General features: G+C 43.2%; 1 protein-coding gene across 5 annotated transcripts in view; it reads left to right on the top strand.

The window, feature by feature from the left end:
- bcas3 (BCAS3 microtubule associated cell migration factor) overlaps positions 1 to 11,137 on the top strand; it is a 218,228-nt gene extending 207,091 nt beyond the window's left edge. For all 5 annotated transcript variants that reach the window (XM_066695157.1, XM_066695160.1, XM_066695159.1 and 2 more), the window contains one exon: positions 8,818 to 11,137. In XM_066695157.1, coding sequence (XP_066551254.1) covers positions 8,818 to 8,966 — 149 coding nt within the window. In that variant the 3' untranslated portion in view covers positions 8,967 to 11,137. The remainder of the gene's footprint in view (positions 1 to 8,817) is intronic.
- Positions 11,138 to 15,759: the final 4,622 nt, after the last annotated feature.

Below are 15,759 nucleotides of genomic sequence, written 5' to 3'. Positions count from 1 at the left end.
CAAAGAAAGAAAGTGTATAATATAACAATTTGCCAAAGAAATTACGTTCTACTGCACTGGAGGGGTAATGCATCTTTAAAATGTCAGATGTGGATTCCAAGTCTCCTCATATGAAAACTCCTATTGTTCCTGAAGCTTGCTAATAAGAGTTACATTCAAATACAGACTGTTTAAATTGGACAGCATCGCTCATATTCATCAGCACAAAATTACGGTGATTATCTGACTGAGTGCTTGCCTTGATATGACGGCTTGTTATACCATAAAAGATATACATCTGACCGGCAAACCACACAGCTGGGTGCGCACCATTGAGCGATGGCTTTTGTTATGATTTGCCGCTCTTGCATCAATCAATCCTGATTTCGCTAATTTCAGCACTTAGATGATAAATTACAGAAACAAAGTTATCGCAAATCAAGCATTATTATCTTTGAATGAAGTAAGCCGACCTTTCCCTACTGTACTTTTGAACCACCTCGCCAGAATCCAGACAGGCCTCCCGAAGCCCAGAACAGATTTGCGGATGTGGAACGGCATTAGTGTCGACGGCAGGACGTGGCTGAGCTCTCTCGGCGAACCGCTGTAGCGATTTGTGCTCCTGGAAGGTCCTCGGCCCCCAGACACACCCCTTCCTCCGACCCTGGCCACCTGAAGGCATCCGGCGCTGGGTCTGATCCCAGAGAGTGCCCCACTGTGCCAGGCGGTGTAGTGTCTGTCCGTGCGATGAGGTCCACTGTCCCTCCAGCTCACCTCAGACAGGTGTGGCCGTTCTTCTTGTCCCAGGAGAGTTGGACAGCTGATCTCCCCCCCCTCGCTTCCCCAGAGGCCACGGCTAAAGTGAGAAATCAAAGCAGAACAGCTTTAATAAGGGCTCGTTCTGAATCTCATTCCAGCACTCAGTGTGCCATCTGATCATTCGAGTATTCGTATATTTTTGAGGTGTGTGCGGTGGAAGGACGGGACAACGGGGTGGCTTGGACCAGCAGGCCTCCCGCTCCAACGCGCCATTTATACGAGCGCGCTCTCCACAGAGGTCTCTCGCCGCAGTCCTCACTTCCCAGCGAAGTATTTGGATACTTTACTGAAAAATATTAGTTGATCACTTTGTCACATTCCCCCAGGCCTCTCTTTCGCCCTGCTTTTGGAGAAGAAGTGCACTCTGTTACTGAAAGACACTCAATGTAGCAGCTAAAAAAAGAAAAGGAAGTGACATTAGTTGAGCTTGAAAAGTATGGTGCTGTGAAAAGTGACTGGAGTGTGAAAGAAGACTACAGTCATTATTTTTTTTCCCTCAGCACTCACCCATTCATTTCAGGGTCGCTCTCTTCAGCAAGCCAAGCGCTTGAGCGTAATTCGCTGCGACAGTGTGAGACGAAGAAGAATAATTCCTGTATTCAGAGCTGCCACCGCTTCCCCCCTCCGCTGACACGTCGAGCCTGGATGTCATTGTATCATTTATCCCGGCTGCGCCTCTGTCACTCGGCTCGCAAGCTTGTGCAATACCCAGCAGGAGGGGTGAGCAGGTCAGGCCTTCCAGCAAATGGGTTTTTTGTGGACAGTTTTGGAAACTGCTCTTAACAGCTTGCTTAAGGGAAAGCCAAGGAGAATGTGGGGTTTGAGAGAGAGAGGGAGTGGGAGAGGGGAAGCACATTAAAAGATATGTAAAATGCACTAGGAAGGGGTTAGGAATTGAGGTTGTTCCTCAAGGAGGTGTTTTTGGTGTGTTTTTTAATATATAAAGAGAATTGTCACTTGACTTTTCTCAGAGGTGTCTCGGAGACTAACCCAAGTCACGGCATAGCCAGGACTTTAAGTGTCAGCGTTTGTATGAATATGTCACAGTGTGTGTACGAAAGGGGTTGATATATTATCGATACCAAGATACCGGGATCACAAAACTGTAGCGTGTTACACAGTTCAAACAGCTGGCACAATCACTGAACAGACAACATCCGCTCTCTCCCTCCACTGCGCATCTCCTCCCAGGAACAAAGATGGTGTAAATCATTTTGGAAAGTGTTGCTCATATATTTCATATATCAGTCATGGATTTAATGCAGCCTAACAATGGCCTGTCTGAGCCGATTTAACGCCGTCCCCACGCTGAGATCATCATCGCTCACTCTTTATACCTCAATTCCAGAGTGCTTTCCTCTTCTGCCTTTCTCTGGTAGTGTTCAATTCTCTGCTCTCTCTGTCGCCAGGCTGATTGACCTGACACGGATTTCCATGAATGCTGCGGCAGGAACAGTAAACAATAGCTGTCCAGAGAAATATTGTGACAGTTCCAAGTCGCAGAGCAGCAAAATACATGTTAAACTGGAGTGCAGGCTACAAGCTGTAAATTCCCGGAGAAGACAGCGTTTTCGGACTGTAAATACAGTGCTGCGCCGTACATCAAAGCGTACGTCACATATTTGTAGTGTTTTAATGAGGAGAATCTGCATGTGTCTTAGACGGCAGAGAGGTTATTAGTTATTTCTGTTGCCGGAGCAGGTCTTACATTGCCAAGTGAAGAGTGATTTATGGGTTTCCAATTTTAAATAGGGTATGTGTTTTATATTAGTGTCAGAAATCCCTTTTGATATTGTCAAGCAGCTTATTGTCTTAACCGTTGCCTACCTCTGGAGATGTAATGAAGGTCCTAGGATATGGAAACAGAGAGAGAGGGAGTTGGCAGTAGCGTAGCCTGTATCTTTTTCTTCTAAATTTCGGTTGTGAAGTAATATTGGAGCTGCGTTCTTACGGTACAGAACGCTGATACTGTTTGCAGTGTTGTGACAAGATGCGCTTTGTTTTCTATTTTTATTGGTGTGCCTCCACAAGAAAAAGGCCCGGCTGTTGACTGACACTGATCCTTTTCAGGCCAGAGCAAATGGTCAGTCACATGATTACATGGTAATAGGGTGATAATTATTCAGCTTGCAACTGCTAATCAATTATATAGAAATTGTCATGGTACTTTATTATCCCAAAAAACCTGCACTATTACGATTCTGGCTCGCTATGCTGTTCCCATACGTAACTGCAGTGCACCTTTCTGGAATACATACACAATAATGTAAAATTGAATTATCTAATTATCCCTCAGCTGGCTGGGGACGTGTTATTGTGTGAGAGAGGGGGATGTGTTGGTCCTCGTTGTGTGCAGGGTGAGCCGGTACACACTGATGAGGCAGCGAAGCCAGCCCCTGTCACTGCGGCTGGGAGACTTGTGGCGTTAAGGTCCTGAAATGTCTTGGACAGTTGGGTGGGGGTGGGGGGAGCTAGTGTCCTAGTCGCGCATGCACACCCAACTGATCACAAGTCACCTTACTGGGACCAGAGCAGACCTGGCTGAGTTAATGTAGCCTGACTCCAGTCTTGCCTGAGTGCTATTTTAAACCCCCTCTGTGCTGCACAAATCTCGCATGATATGAAAATGTCGTGCCCTTCAGATACGGCTTATTATTGTGTCCAGTACATATATGTTCCTTTTCTTCTTGAATTAGGAAACCAATGCCAACCATGACTCTCTCATCACAATCAGCTCCCTTTTCTCATCCACTTTTAACTTTGTAGCACAATCATTTCCTGAAGTAGATCTCTGGGCATGAGCTTAAAATTGTGCAAACCAGTAGAGTAGCTATAATATAGCACAGGCAAATGAATAGTTTTTAAATACAAAGTCACAAGTTTTTAAGTGATGCCTTTTCTCTACTACAAATCAGTGGCTGTAATGAGAAGATGAATGTCCACCCAGCATTAATATTTCAGCGTGATTAGCCAGCGCAGGGCCGGGGGCCGGGGTGCTGTGAGCTCAGCAGTGCAGGACACTGTGGCAGTAGGTTTTCATTAAGGCTAATTGAAAGCGGACCAGGTCGGGTGTTCAGACGTCCTGCCACCTTTACCTGTACAGTCTGAAGTCCTGTTTTAATGAGGATGAAATACTGGGCAGCAGACTGTTGCCTTGCTCTTATTAATAACCTCCACTTAAAAAAAAACGGACATATAATTTTTCAAGTCGATAATATGCGCCGGGCCCTTCTGTGCCTGTCTGCTCCTGTGAGTAGACACGCCACCCTGGCCCCCGATGTCTGATACGATCCTGTCCGTGTGGCATCCAGAGGAGTCTGGGAAGGCGAGCGCACAGGATCGCAAATGTCTGATTTCATTACCAGGGAAAAGGGGTCACTGCTATAAATAACGGAGTGTGGGCAAGCTGGGCACGGGGCGGTTTACACTCACAGAGCCCGAACCCCTGCGGCTCCCAGGTCTCTTTCACACAGGGCGCCCCGAATTTCTGCTCTGTTGCGTGTTGCCTTGCATTCATTACGGCCGGGACGAGGAGAGATGAGGAACGGGCCAGTCATCAAGATGGAGTTGTTTGTCCAAGAGCAGAACTGGACTGAACAAAGCACTCGGAAAAAATGCCTCCCGCAAGAGCATTTATTTTCAGCTGTTTTCACGATCGCAATCCAGCAACCACATCATCAAGATTCATCAAGAGCTGCTTTTTATAGATAAGTCAACTTAAATCTCCTCTGAGTTCCTGAAGGACTCTTCTGTAAAGCCAATATTGGCTGGAGCTTTAAGTTGTAATTCCAGAACAAAACCAAAGATTTACAGTGAATTAATGTGACTGTCGCGAGAGAAGCGAGATGTTGTCAACCTCATATTGGATACCTGTATCTGCAAGTCACCGTGGACAAGGGCATTTACAAACAAACAAACATACAAACAAACAAACAATGCTATACTGCGGAGATCATATTTTAAAAAGAAAATAAATAATAAAAAGGTCAATCTTGTTCCAATACGAGATGCCTGACATGAAATGAAACATCACTGGGCTCCTCCACCATAACCCCCCATGCAAAAAGAAAGAAAACAAAAACTGATTGTAATAAAGCGGGCTAATGGTGTCTGATTGAAGAGCGAGCGCTGTAGTTTATCTTGCCTGTGACGGCGGCACGGGGAGAGAGGAATCTGACGTGAGACACTTAACCAGAGCCAGCTGGGAGCACGGTGAGATTAAAGTCGAAAAATCAGACGGGATAAGTATAGTATTGGTGTGGGTTACGATGCTCCTTTCTGATTCAAATTACTGCCTTCTCTGCCTTCCCAAACTTCCTCCACTGATGGCTGAGCGAGGGGGTAGAATCCGGGTCTGTGTGAGTTTTCACTCGCATTTACCCTGGCAAGGCCGCGCTGATTAAGAGCCTTTTGTTTCCTTTGATCCTTATTTCGTTTCTCCTTAATGTTAAATTCAATATATCTCCATCACCGCAAGCCTTTCATTGGCGCAATGTGTTCTCAATCAGTGGTGCCGTTCTCCGTGTTTTCACTGTAGTGCTTCACTCGGGTTTTCTGACCAAAAGAGAGAAAAAAAAACTGCAACATAACAAAACAACAAAGCAGTTTTTCTTTCAAGGGCTGGGATTTATGATCCTTAGGAAGTCTGAAGTGAGAAGTGGAAAATGTAAGAGGATTAAGACAAAATTCACACACAACACTGCAGCCTGTATGTGTGGAAATGGCCGCACTGAGTTATTTGCAAGGTTTTCCATAATTGCTTTGTTTTGGTTTGTTTGTACTTTTTTCCCTCCCTTTCATAAACAAACACTGCCAGCTCATGGGCTTCTTAATCCTTTCTATGTTGGACTTTTCCTAAGGAGAGGGGCTTTCCTGCTGGTTTCACGGTGTTTCACAGTGTCAGCTTTGATTAAAGGAAAAGTCCAGAAACAAGAACAACATTATTTCCAAACATAAACGTCAAGATGCACTAATAGAAAGAAGGCCGGCCAAGGACTTTAAAAGGTCAACAAGAATACCTTTCCTTTAATATCCAATAGCAGTCACACAAAGAGATAGATTAGCCGTCACTGTGAAGGCTTTCGTGGCATTTTGCGGCTTACAGCTTTTACAATAGTTAGCTATTCTGACATACCTCCCATGCAGGAGAAAGGGAAAGTGGCACTGGTTGGCCTGGTGTCGGTACCTGCTGGACCAGAGATGATGGAGAGATTGTAATTGCAGGTGTGTGTATGCACTGCGCGTGAGAGAGTGGGCAACACTGATTTGTTTGCACAAAGATAAATTAACTCTGTTCAAAAATACAGCTACAATCCGGAGCAGTTGATTTCCAGAGTCGCATTTACTTTATCAAATCCATAACAAAAAGTTCTCATCGAAAGCACAGATTTATCTCCAGCAGTGCAGCCTCCTGACACTGGACTACAACTACAATAGAAATTATGTTGCACAGATTTCCCTCTGTCGTTGACATTCATTTAGGCATTTCCCTGCTTTTCATTTCTTTAATGACAGTGGAGGGAAACGGGGGTGTTTGTCGCCCACTGTACAGACGAGCTGCTGGAAGGTCAGCTGTCCCGGCTCTCAACGCTCCGCTATCAGCTCCCTGTCTGCAGAAACCGAAGCATTGGGGGGGGCGCAGAATTCAGAATATCCTTGAGATTGATTAAAACAAGCTGCCTTTCTGTGTGTATTTGTATTTTAGACACTGTTTATTTGTACATAATTAGGAGAAAGTTTATTTTAGAGAAAGTTCAGACGCTTTATCAGGTTTTCATCGGCCGTGCCCGTGCAGGGGTTGGGACAGAGCTGGACCCAAGATGTCCTTGATCAGAACTCACCGCTTTAAACCTGACGGCACAGTTCACACACGTCAGACGGGGAGCGTGTGTTCGCTATAGCAGACGGACCCTTTCTTCCCTGGCTACGCGTCTCCAGAGCATGTAAGAATCAGTTCAATGTGTAGCTACAGATACAGATCTGAGGACTAATTTTGGCGCTGTGATCAAACGCTATTGTACCGTGTCAAGGATTATCATTCCTCTCATTTCTGATCGCAGCCAGACGCAGCCGCCAGCGGTGACGCTCCAGCCAGGGATTGTCCTGTCCTGCCCTCCCAGATTCCTCAATGGCTCCCACCTCTCACACAAACATTTTCTGTGTAAATTGCACTTTTGTTTTTCTGAACATCACAATAGTTAACAGTTGTATTCGAAACCCTTGAATCAGAAAGTCAAGACGCAGAATAGAGTTGTAGGAAACCCCTGATTTATCAGGATGTTCAACGCACTGTGGGCAGTTAAGTCAGAGGCATGGTGCTGCCACAGCCTTGGTAAAGTCCTGCCACTAGGGTGAGGACTCCTGGTTTAATATAGGTCACCTTAAAGGCGGCGCTCGCCTCACATTTGTAGGTGACTGACTGGTTTGATCATACTTTGGGGTTGTCAAACGGTTAATCCAGGCCTTGACAGTAATCCCAGGAGAGCGGCAAGAGGAGAGAGAAACCGCATGGATAGAAATAAAGTCTTCCATCCGGACGGACACCCTCACTCAGAGCCCTGCTGTGAAGTGCAAGTGCCTGCACCGCTCAGACAACTCGGCCTATCTCTGCCTGGAGATAAGAGCGTCGCTGCCAAACGCTGATCAAAGGCAACCTCGCGGAGGCTTCGATACGAGACGAGTCTTCCACTCCAACCCCAAGTACACTCTGAACCCGCCGCGTGCTTTAAATAAGATCTGACTCCAGTCCAACCCAAACAGGACAGTCAGATCCTCCCTGAGCCCGGCCAGCAACAACAATGACTTCCTACTTGTACACGGCCTTGCATGCCTCAGTAACACAGGGCACCAAACTCTGTCCCGAAAAACACAAAAGCCTGCTAAAAAAAAAAAAAAAGTGTCACAGAAACACCGTCCGCATTGTTCTTCTCTCTGTTTGCACAACAGCCTGAACCCACCTTAGAAATGCATGGGAACCGTTCTGGTCTACAGCAAGTTTGTTTTCACCACTGAGAGCATAATAAAAGTCACAGCTTTTGATGTTTCAGCTACATAAAAAAGAAACCCTATCGCTATTGAGATCCTGCCGTTTGGATTCCAGCTGAAACTGTGGCATCGAAGCAGGACGACACTGATCTGTGAAGTTATTGCGCTCACCTTTACAATCCACTAAACCTGAAAACCGCAATCGTGCTGCATAAATCCTTTGATCTCAGGCGTATCACAGTATTAATACTGGCTGAAAAGGGCTCATATCGTCACTATATATATACAAAAAAAATAATTCCATATTACAACTCAAATGCACCAAAAATAGTCTACAGAAGGGTATGACTCTTGAAAAAGCCCAAAATAAATAATCAACGCATTGCATGAGAAAATCACATTAGCGTTACTGTTTTGATATACCGATACACACACTGCACTGCTTTTGTGTGGTTTGCTTTGTGTCACGGCCAGACTGTGTAATCCTCCCAATGGGATTAAGCACCTGTATGCCACCAGTGTTCAGGTCCTGATATTATTTTGGTGGTTAAGAACATAAAAAAATGTCCAATCGAGAGGAGCCCATTCGCCCCATCGTGCTCGTTTGGTGTCCATTAATAACTGAGTGATCAAGGATCCTATCCAGTCTGTTTTTGAATGTTCCCAAATTGTCTCTTCAGCCACATCGCTAGTAATTTATCCCAATGCGACATAAAGTTAAATAAAAACATAATTAAGGGTGGGATTATTAGACAAACTCTGTATTCCTCAGTGTGAGATAATTGGCAACCAGAGACATTCTTGTAAAGCAAAGATTACTTTTTTTGCAGGGTGCATCTTATCCCAAGTTCATCACCGCAGCGTTGCTCTTGATGTTTTGTGGTTTAAACCCTGCAAAGGTAAAGTCACCAGACACTCCAGAGCGTCAGTGACTGGTGCCATTGTGAGCCTGACTGCTGATAGTCGCCGCAGTATTAACCCTTGCTGTTTTGTGTCTCTGTGTCTGTGTGTGTGTGTGTGTGTTTGTTCCTGCAGAGCTGCAGAGGGAAGGAAGCATCGAGACGCTCAGCAACAGCTCCGGCTCCACCAGCGGAAGCATAACTCGCAATTTTGAGGGTTACCGTTCGCCGCTCCCCACCAATGAGAACCAGCCCCTCAGCCTGTTCCCCACGGGATTCCCTTAAACGAGCTAGCTAACGAGGAAACTGCAATATGACTAATGGAAAATTCCTATAGCTAGACAATCCTGACATTTCACTGTAACCACCAACACCCCCAGCGCCGGGGGATCACTCCGAGCTCCGGTGCCGAGTGCTCGACTGTAGTGAAAACGATCGCATCGTTAAATGTTTACCATTTTTCCCACTTAAACCTTAGCAGGAGTCTTAAAAAAAAAGAAAAAGAAAAAAGAAAAGAAAAAGCACCCTCAGACACACACACACACACACAATAAAAAAAGGTTTTAATGACTGTATAGTTAAATACAACTAGAATAATTAATAGAACTACACTGACCTTTGTTCCAGAACTTGTATGGCTTTATCGGTATATTATTAGTGTTTGTGTTTAACTTCTTGAGTGGATTTTTCATGTGTTTTGGGGTTTCTGTGGGAAGGGCGACAGGGCGAGGCGAAGGACCGGCCAGTTCACACAGATGAGTCCAGGGATGATTAGCGGAGCAGTGAGTGTCTCTTGCCCAGGATACAGTGCTTGGCTGTACTAGTCACGTCTTCACTGTTATTGAAATAATCTTCAGCGCGGAGTTGTAGATCTCCTGGTATAATCTAAACCTTTCTTTCTTTAGTTCCAGTTCAACGCATGCCCCCTCCCATCGCTCCAATTCCTGCATACAGGAAACCAGAGTAGCTTAAAACAGCTTCCTCTAACAAAGCTTTAGCTAATTTAAAATCTGTCCTGTACGGAGCAGGATCTGATTGGGAGATTTACCTTTTTTTTTTTTTTCCCTGAAGGAACCGCATTCGGGTTCAGGGTGCGTCTCGTTGCGTTCTCTCCATCAAAGCAGGTTTACACTTCAGCGGTGGCTTTGTAGTTCAGCCGTCACAGTCAGCACATTGCACTGTATATTTGTCACATGTTGTAACCTTATTCCATGTGTAGTAATCTGATTTGTGGGGTTTTCCCACTGCTTTTATTGTTATTCACAAAGGGATATTCTTCTGTGCTTGCATTGCAGTGCTGCACCCGTCAGAGTGTGCCAGCTGGGACAGTCAGACACGTGTGTCTGTGTGATGATGCATTTTCATAACTGGTTATTTCCAAATTGGTTGGCATTGCTGGGTGTGGGGGGGGGGTCCTGGAGCTGCTTTAAATGTTTAGTTGCTGCTATCTGGGAGGACGCACCACCTCTCCTCAAGTTGCTTTAAGAGATCATGGCACATCACTTGACACCCTGCCCTCACAGCGCTGTCCTCACATACAGGAACAAACGTGTACATTCAGTACTTGAACGGCATATTCTGTCAATGCAGATGTCCGTTTTCGAAACGGCTAAAAAAAGCGTCTCCGTTAGAGGACATAGGGACAGAATAGACGTCTTTGTGGAAGACGGAGCTTCTCTGATGTTCTTACCGGGCCGCAGTGTGAGTTTCAGCCGGTGGGCGCAGGGAGTAGGATCCCCGGGCCGCTGTGGTCTTGTGCTGGGCCCGTCCTGTAGATCACACAGACGTTCATTTTCAACAGGAGTGTTGAAGAACCAATAGTGAGTCATTCCCCGAGAGGGACAGGAAGTAAATACCAGAACCAGCTGTATCAGCCCATTTGGATGAATTGAAGTCTCCAGAAAAGACATGCGGAAGAGGCAGTATTTGTTCATGCCGTATTTCATTAATTAATTTTTGTACCATTTTCCGTTCTTGATTATAAAACTTCTACTCTGCTCATATTTTTACATTTTTCACAGCAGAAATATTACCTCCTATTAAAAAGTGAAAATGTGTATGAATGTCATTGTTATGTCATAAATGATATGCTAGTGTGTTCTAAATACAGAACGACTTGTTTTATGTATTAATTACACTCTTGCAAAATGACAAAAGACACGTCGTCGTTTATCCAGCCCTCCCTCCTCATGTTCAGCTTCAGTCCTGCCCGGCAAACCTCACGGCGAGAGAGGCAGAACAAAAGTATTTTGAGAAACGGTAACCGTTACACGAGGTTGTAAATCTAACACATTACAGTTAACCCAAGAAAGCATGATCTTATTCAGTCTGAATTGAGTAAGCATGCTTATTTAGGACTGTATTCTTAATTTTGTTATAAAAAAATTTAAAAACCAATGAGATTAATTTCATGGTTTGCTGTAGAGCCTTGCAATTAAAGTATAACAGGTGGAAAATATGTGTCTTTTATTGTCTTTTGTTTATATCTGTGTGTATAACATCATAGCACGACATATTGTCTCAGATTTAATCTTCACACTAAAATTCACACTATTATTTTGTCCGGCTGTATGCGGTGTAAAAACAACACTTTTTATGAGACAGAAAAGGCCTGTTTGTAAAGTAGGGAGTTGGATCTCGTTTCACAGCTTCCATTTCCTGCTGATGCCAAGATTCCTGTGAGCTTCCAAAACATTCAGACTCAATCTGCCAACTTAATTCTTATACATACAGGTCAGCGCTCCCAATAAAAAGCTAATCCGTGCACTTTACTGTTTTATCATTGCCTTTGATTATATTCTGTACAACAAGAAGATGAGCCCTATATATATATACATTTTAATCTTAATCACTAGAGTACTTAAAAAGAAACATAGTAGGGGAACATCTTTTTTTTTTTTTTTCTCCTCCCCTTATGTTGCTGAAAACACCAAAGATGTTTTTAATATCCAACAGATGTTTCGGTGGATTGTTTGAAGTTACAGGTAACCCATTAAAGCTCCGAATTAAACCAACATTTGTATTTTATTCTGCTTCATACTATATCCTCGAATGTATATTTCACTTATCCGAGGAAGTGGAAAACAGATTTCAAAAGGGGAAAATTCCACAGAATTAAACGCATCATGCATTCCCTGTGCTGTGCTATAAAACCGGTAGATTTACAGTCCAGAATCCATAGAGCCACACCTTTCTCCGATGGATAACGAGTGCAATGCAGATAAAATAGTGTCTAGATTATATTACAGCGATCCTTGAAAAAAATGGAAAGAGTAAAACTGGACAAACCCTTGGGACTGTTCTCTCACTCTCATTGGCCCACACATGCAGACGGCCTGGCCCACGATGCCGCGGGGCAGCCCAGGTACTCCTTTCACACCGGACCGCTTTACTTCTCATCCCTTTTCATCTCTACAACATCCCAAACACTAGTGAGTCTTTAAGTGACTCCATGATTTTTCCAACCGCTGGATTTCTATGGGGGTAGTGGGCGGGGTGGGGGGGAGAGCGGCTGGGATTCATTTATAACTTCAATTAAGGAAATAAGAAAGCACAACACAGATGAGACAAATTCATAAAATGGCATTCTCCATGAGTAATGTTTACAGTATATATATCAGCAGTATATACTGCGCCCCACAGTTGTGTCATTCCGGTGACCTTTGAGAATCCTGTTAACATTTCAGGAACGGTCTGTTATCTAGTATCTACGTTTATAAGCTTATCAGCATAGTATATACATATAAGAAACAGCCATAGGTAGTTACCACAGAAAAACTTTTTGAACGCACACACAAGCGCATATTATCCAGGGGTGGAAAAACATGCATACATTTAAATATCTCTGTTGTCCTGAAGACACTTTTGGATCAATTCTTCTGTATTATCTGGATTTCAACAGTGTGACCATAGTCCTTTTTACATGTTTTCCCTCCCCTCCTGATATTGGGAGGTATGGACAATTGGTTACAGAAATAAGATGTTATCAGACTAAGACCTCTTACAAGCGGTACGTTTTACAACAGGAGCCGTAGGAACGGGTCATGGTGCTGCTCTACCCGCATGTGTCCTCACTCTAGAGAAGCCCTGGACTTCAACAGACACAAACAGGCCACAGTATCAGGCCTACAGTTGAAGTTAATCTTGTCCTTGTATGACTTGTTTCAAATTCAGAAGGAAAATAGATAATTTTGGTCAACAGTGGCTGGCGTTAGACCGGCGGGAAAAACCACACCCATCTCCCCCACCATCTCGCTGCCAAAAATACATTTTCTGTTTTTCTTTCTATAGGCTTCCAGAGTCTTAAATTGAATGAGTGTCTGTCATGCAATGGCATACAACGGTCGCTCCCTCGCTACACTAGAGGGTCCAGTCGGTTTTCGTCCCGCCCCTCTCTGTGCCACACCTGCGCCTCACGCCACCGCCACGCAACGCCGGCTGTCACAAACATCACGCAGCGCTTCAGCCCCGGCCTCCCTCCCCGCCTCTGCTGGGGATCGCCATAAGGAAGCCAGCACTTGCCACTTCGCCCAGCTGCAGCCAAACTGCGTGAATGCCAGCCGCCAATCTCGTTCCCTCGCTCTTTGTCAGCACGCTCGCCACAGCCTCCCTGTGTGGTGACATTCGGCAGCAAAAAATAAAGCTGGGAGGAAGGAGTGCGGGGGTCCCTGGCCTCTCCAAGGGTCTCTGTGGACGCCCCTAGAGCAGCCAGCGATCCCTTGAAACCTTGTGACACTGTTTTTATGGTTCATACCATTGAATTCAGAGGAGTAAATGTGTTTCTATGTAAAGCACAGTCAGAGTGAATGGGAGATGCACACTTGAGACCCCAGGTTGTGACAGGATTGACTGTAGATGGTAGCACAGTCTTGCCAGATGACAGCATGGTTTTCCTGCTAAAGTAGTCCTATTTTTTGTTACTCTCGAATTGTCTGGTGTGGTGCGCTGTTCCAGTATTTAAAGATATTGTTTATATGTAAGCAATGACAATAAAGTTTGTTCTCTAACAGAGCTACTGGTGTTATTAAATACAACTTTCTGGTGTTTCGCAAGCGCTAACACATGGTTCACCACGATTTATGACAGAGGGAGAAAGTCACAAGAGGACAAGCTAAAGTTCATGAAAACCTTTAAAGGAATTAAAAATATACAGGAGGTGCCAAGTGTGAACCACGAGGTAAGTGCATGTAAATGTAACAACAAGGTTATTTAATGACTATAACATGTTGTATAGAGATGGAGCCTTTAAATACTTTTAAAAGATCAACTGCAACACCTAGTACATGAGAGGCATGAGAAGGAGAACTCATGGGATGGACGCATCTGTCTCCTCGGAGGGTTTTATCGCGCATGCGCCCTGCCTAATTGACATTGCTTAAGCTAAAATTGCACCCCATATATTATTATGCTTCCCTCCTAATTCATTTAAAGTTATTTAAACGTATTCTTCCTCAACTCACAGAAAAAGAAAAACTTCAACCTCTCAGCGTCGTTTTTTTTTCCCCATTGAAGACAAGTGGGGGGGAAAGAGAATACAAACCAGCATAAATATTAAAGTATTCTTCATTGATCAATAATAAAATAATAAAATTATATTTAGATGTTTATTTTATATGCAAATGCGCAGGATTTACAGTTGTACTACCTGAATTAAAATAGCCTATATTGCTACCTATTTCCCATTATCACCACGTTTCATTGCGCTTCGCTTTCGCCTTTATTTTTTCCGTTTTTAGTTATTAATTATATTAATTAAAATGTTCACATTTTAGTTTGATGTAATGAATGTACTGTTGTTCATAATAATAAAAACAAACTACATGAAACAACACAAAATAATACCAATACGGCGGCTAGTACTACTACTAATTATTATTAATAATAATAATAATAATAATAATAATAATAATAAACAACAACAACAACAACGTGAAACAGTTGAAGAGCAGCCTAGCCTATAATACAAAATGATGTTTGTCGTGTTTAAGTGTTGTATCATCATCATTCATTATAATTTCCTTTTCCACTAAGCTGGTTGTTTCCAGTCCAACTCCCAGTTTGTTTAAAGGTCCCTTTAAACACAAGTCCAATATCCCCCACCATTGTTTGTGTTGGAGCTACTTTTTAATACGTTTGTAATGCCGGTTGTTTAAATGATAAAGATAGTGATGTACAAATCTATTTGGCTGCACTTTTAAACCTTTCTGCAAAACAATAAACATTTATATAGCTCCAAAACAAATGAGCAGTTGTCACTGGAAAACATTTAGACACTGCACGCACTGCGAAAAGCCAAGATATCACACGTACGGGTAATCTGCATTATATATTGGCATTAGGATTTTAACATCTTTCCAAACTTAAACAAATGTAAGACGCTCTCTTGCAGATCACAGAAAACAAAAAGTGCCATGAGGACATTCTGCATTATAGTCAATTTATTTGTATTTAAACCCGACAGATTGTAGGCTACATGTAAATGTGTTGTTCCTAAACTCATGAGAAATGTATTAAAACATTGTATCCCACTTTTGCTATAACATTAAAGATTAAGGACGAGTTGTCTGAGCAAAGGAAGTATAGTGAAATAAATTGGATTTTGATAATCAAGAAATACTAGGCGATAACGACGGCTTATTATTCATTCAACAGCGTGCTGTCAGCTTCTCTGTACTTCTCGACTTGTGTAACAGCAACTAGTGTCTTTTAAATGCTCCAACACAGTGCATGTCTTAAAAACATGTGTTGATCAAACCACACTTTTGTGTTACAATACCTCAGTGATGTTCTCTAATTCCCCTCGCTGCTTTTTTTATTTATTTTATTAAGATTAACGCCCAACTTGCTTTCAAAATAAATAAATTACTTCAAGGTGCGATCTGTAAATATGTAATATTTGGTCTTATGTAGTTTATGTGATAAATTAATAATAATACATACATACATACATGTGTATATTATTTTAAGGGAAACGTAGCAATTGATAATGTGTATTTTCAAGTTTAATTAGTTCGTTCTCATTAAAAAATATTTAGGCTGTGTATTTCACTGAATACCTGAATTGTACAGTTTGTCAAAT

Source organism: Amia ocellicauda, chromosome 22, assembly GCF_036373705.1.
Source record: "Amia ocellicauda isolate fAmiCal2 chromosome 22, fAmiCal2.hap1, whole genome shotgun sequence".
NCBI lineage: Eukaryota > Metazoa > Chordata > Actinopteri > Amiiformes > Amiidae > Amia > Amia ocellicauda.
The sequence above is the reverse complement of the archived record's forward strand: the minus strand, read 5'-3'. Positions and strand labels throughout refer to the sequence as shown.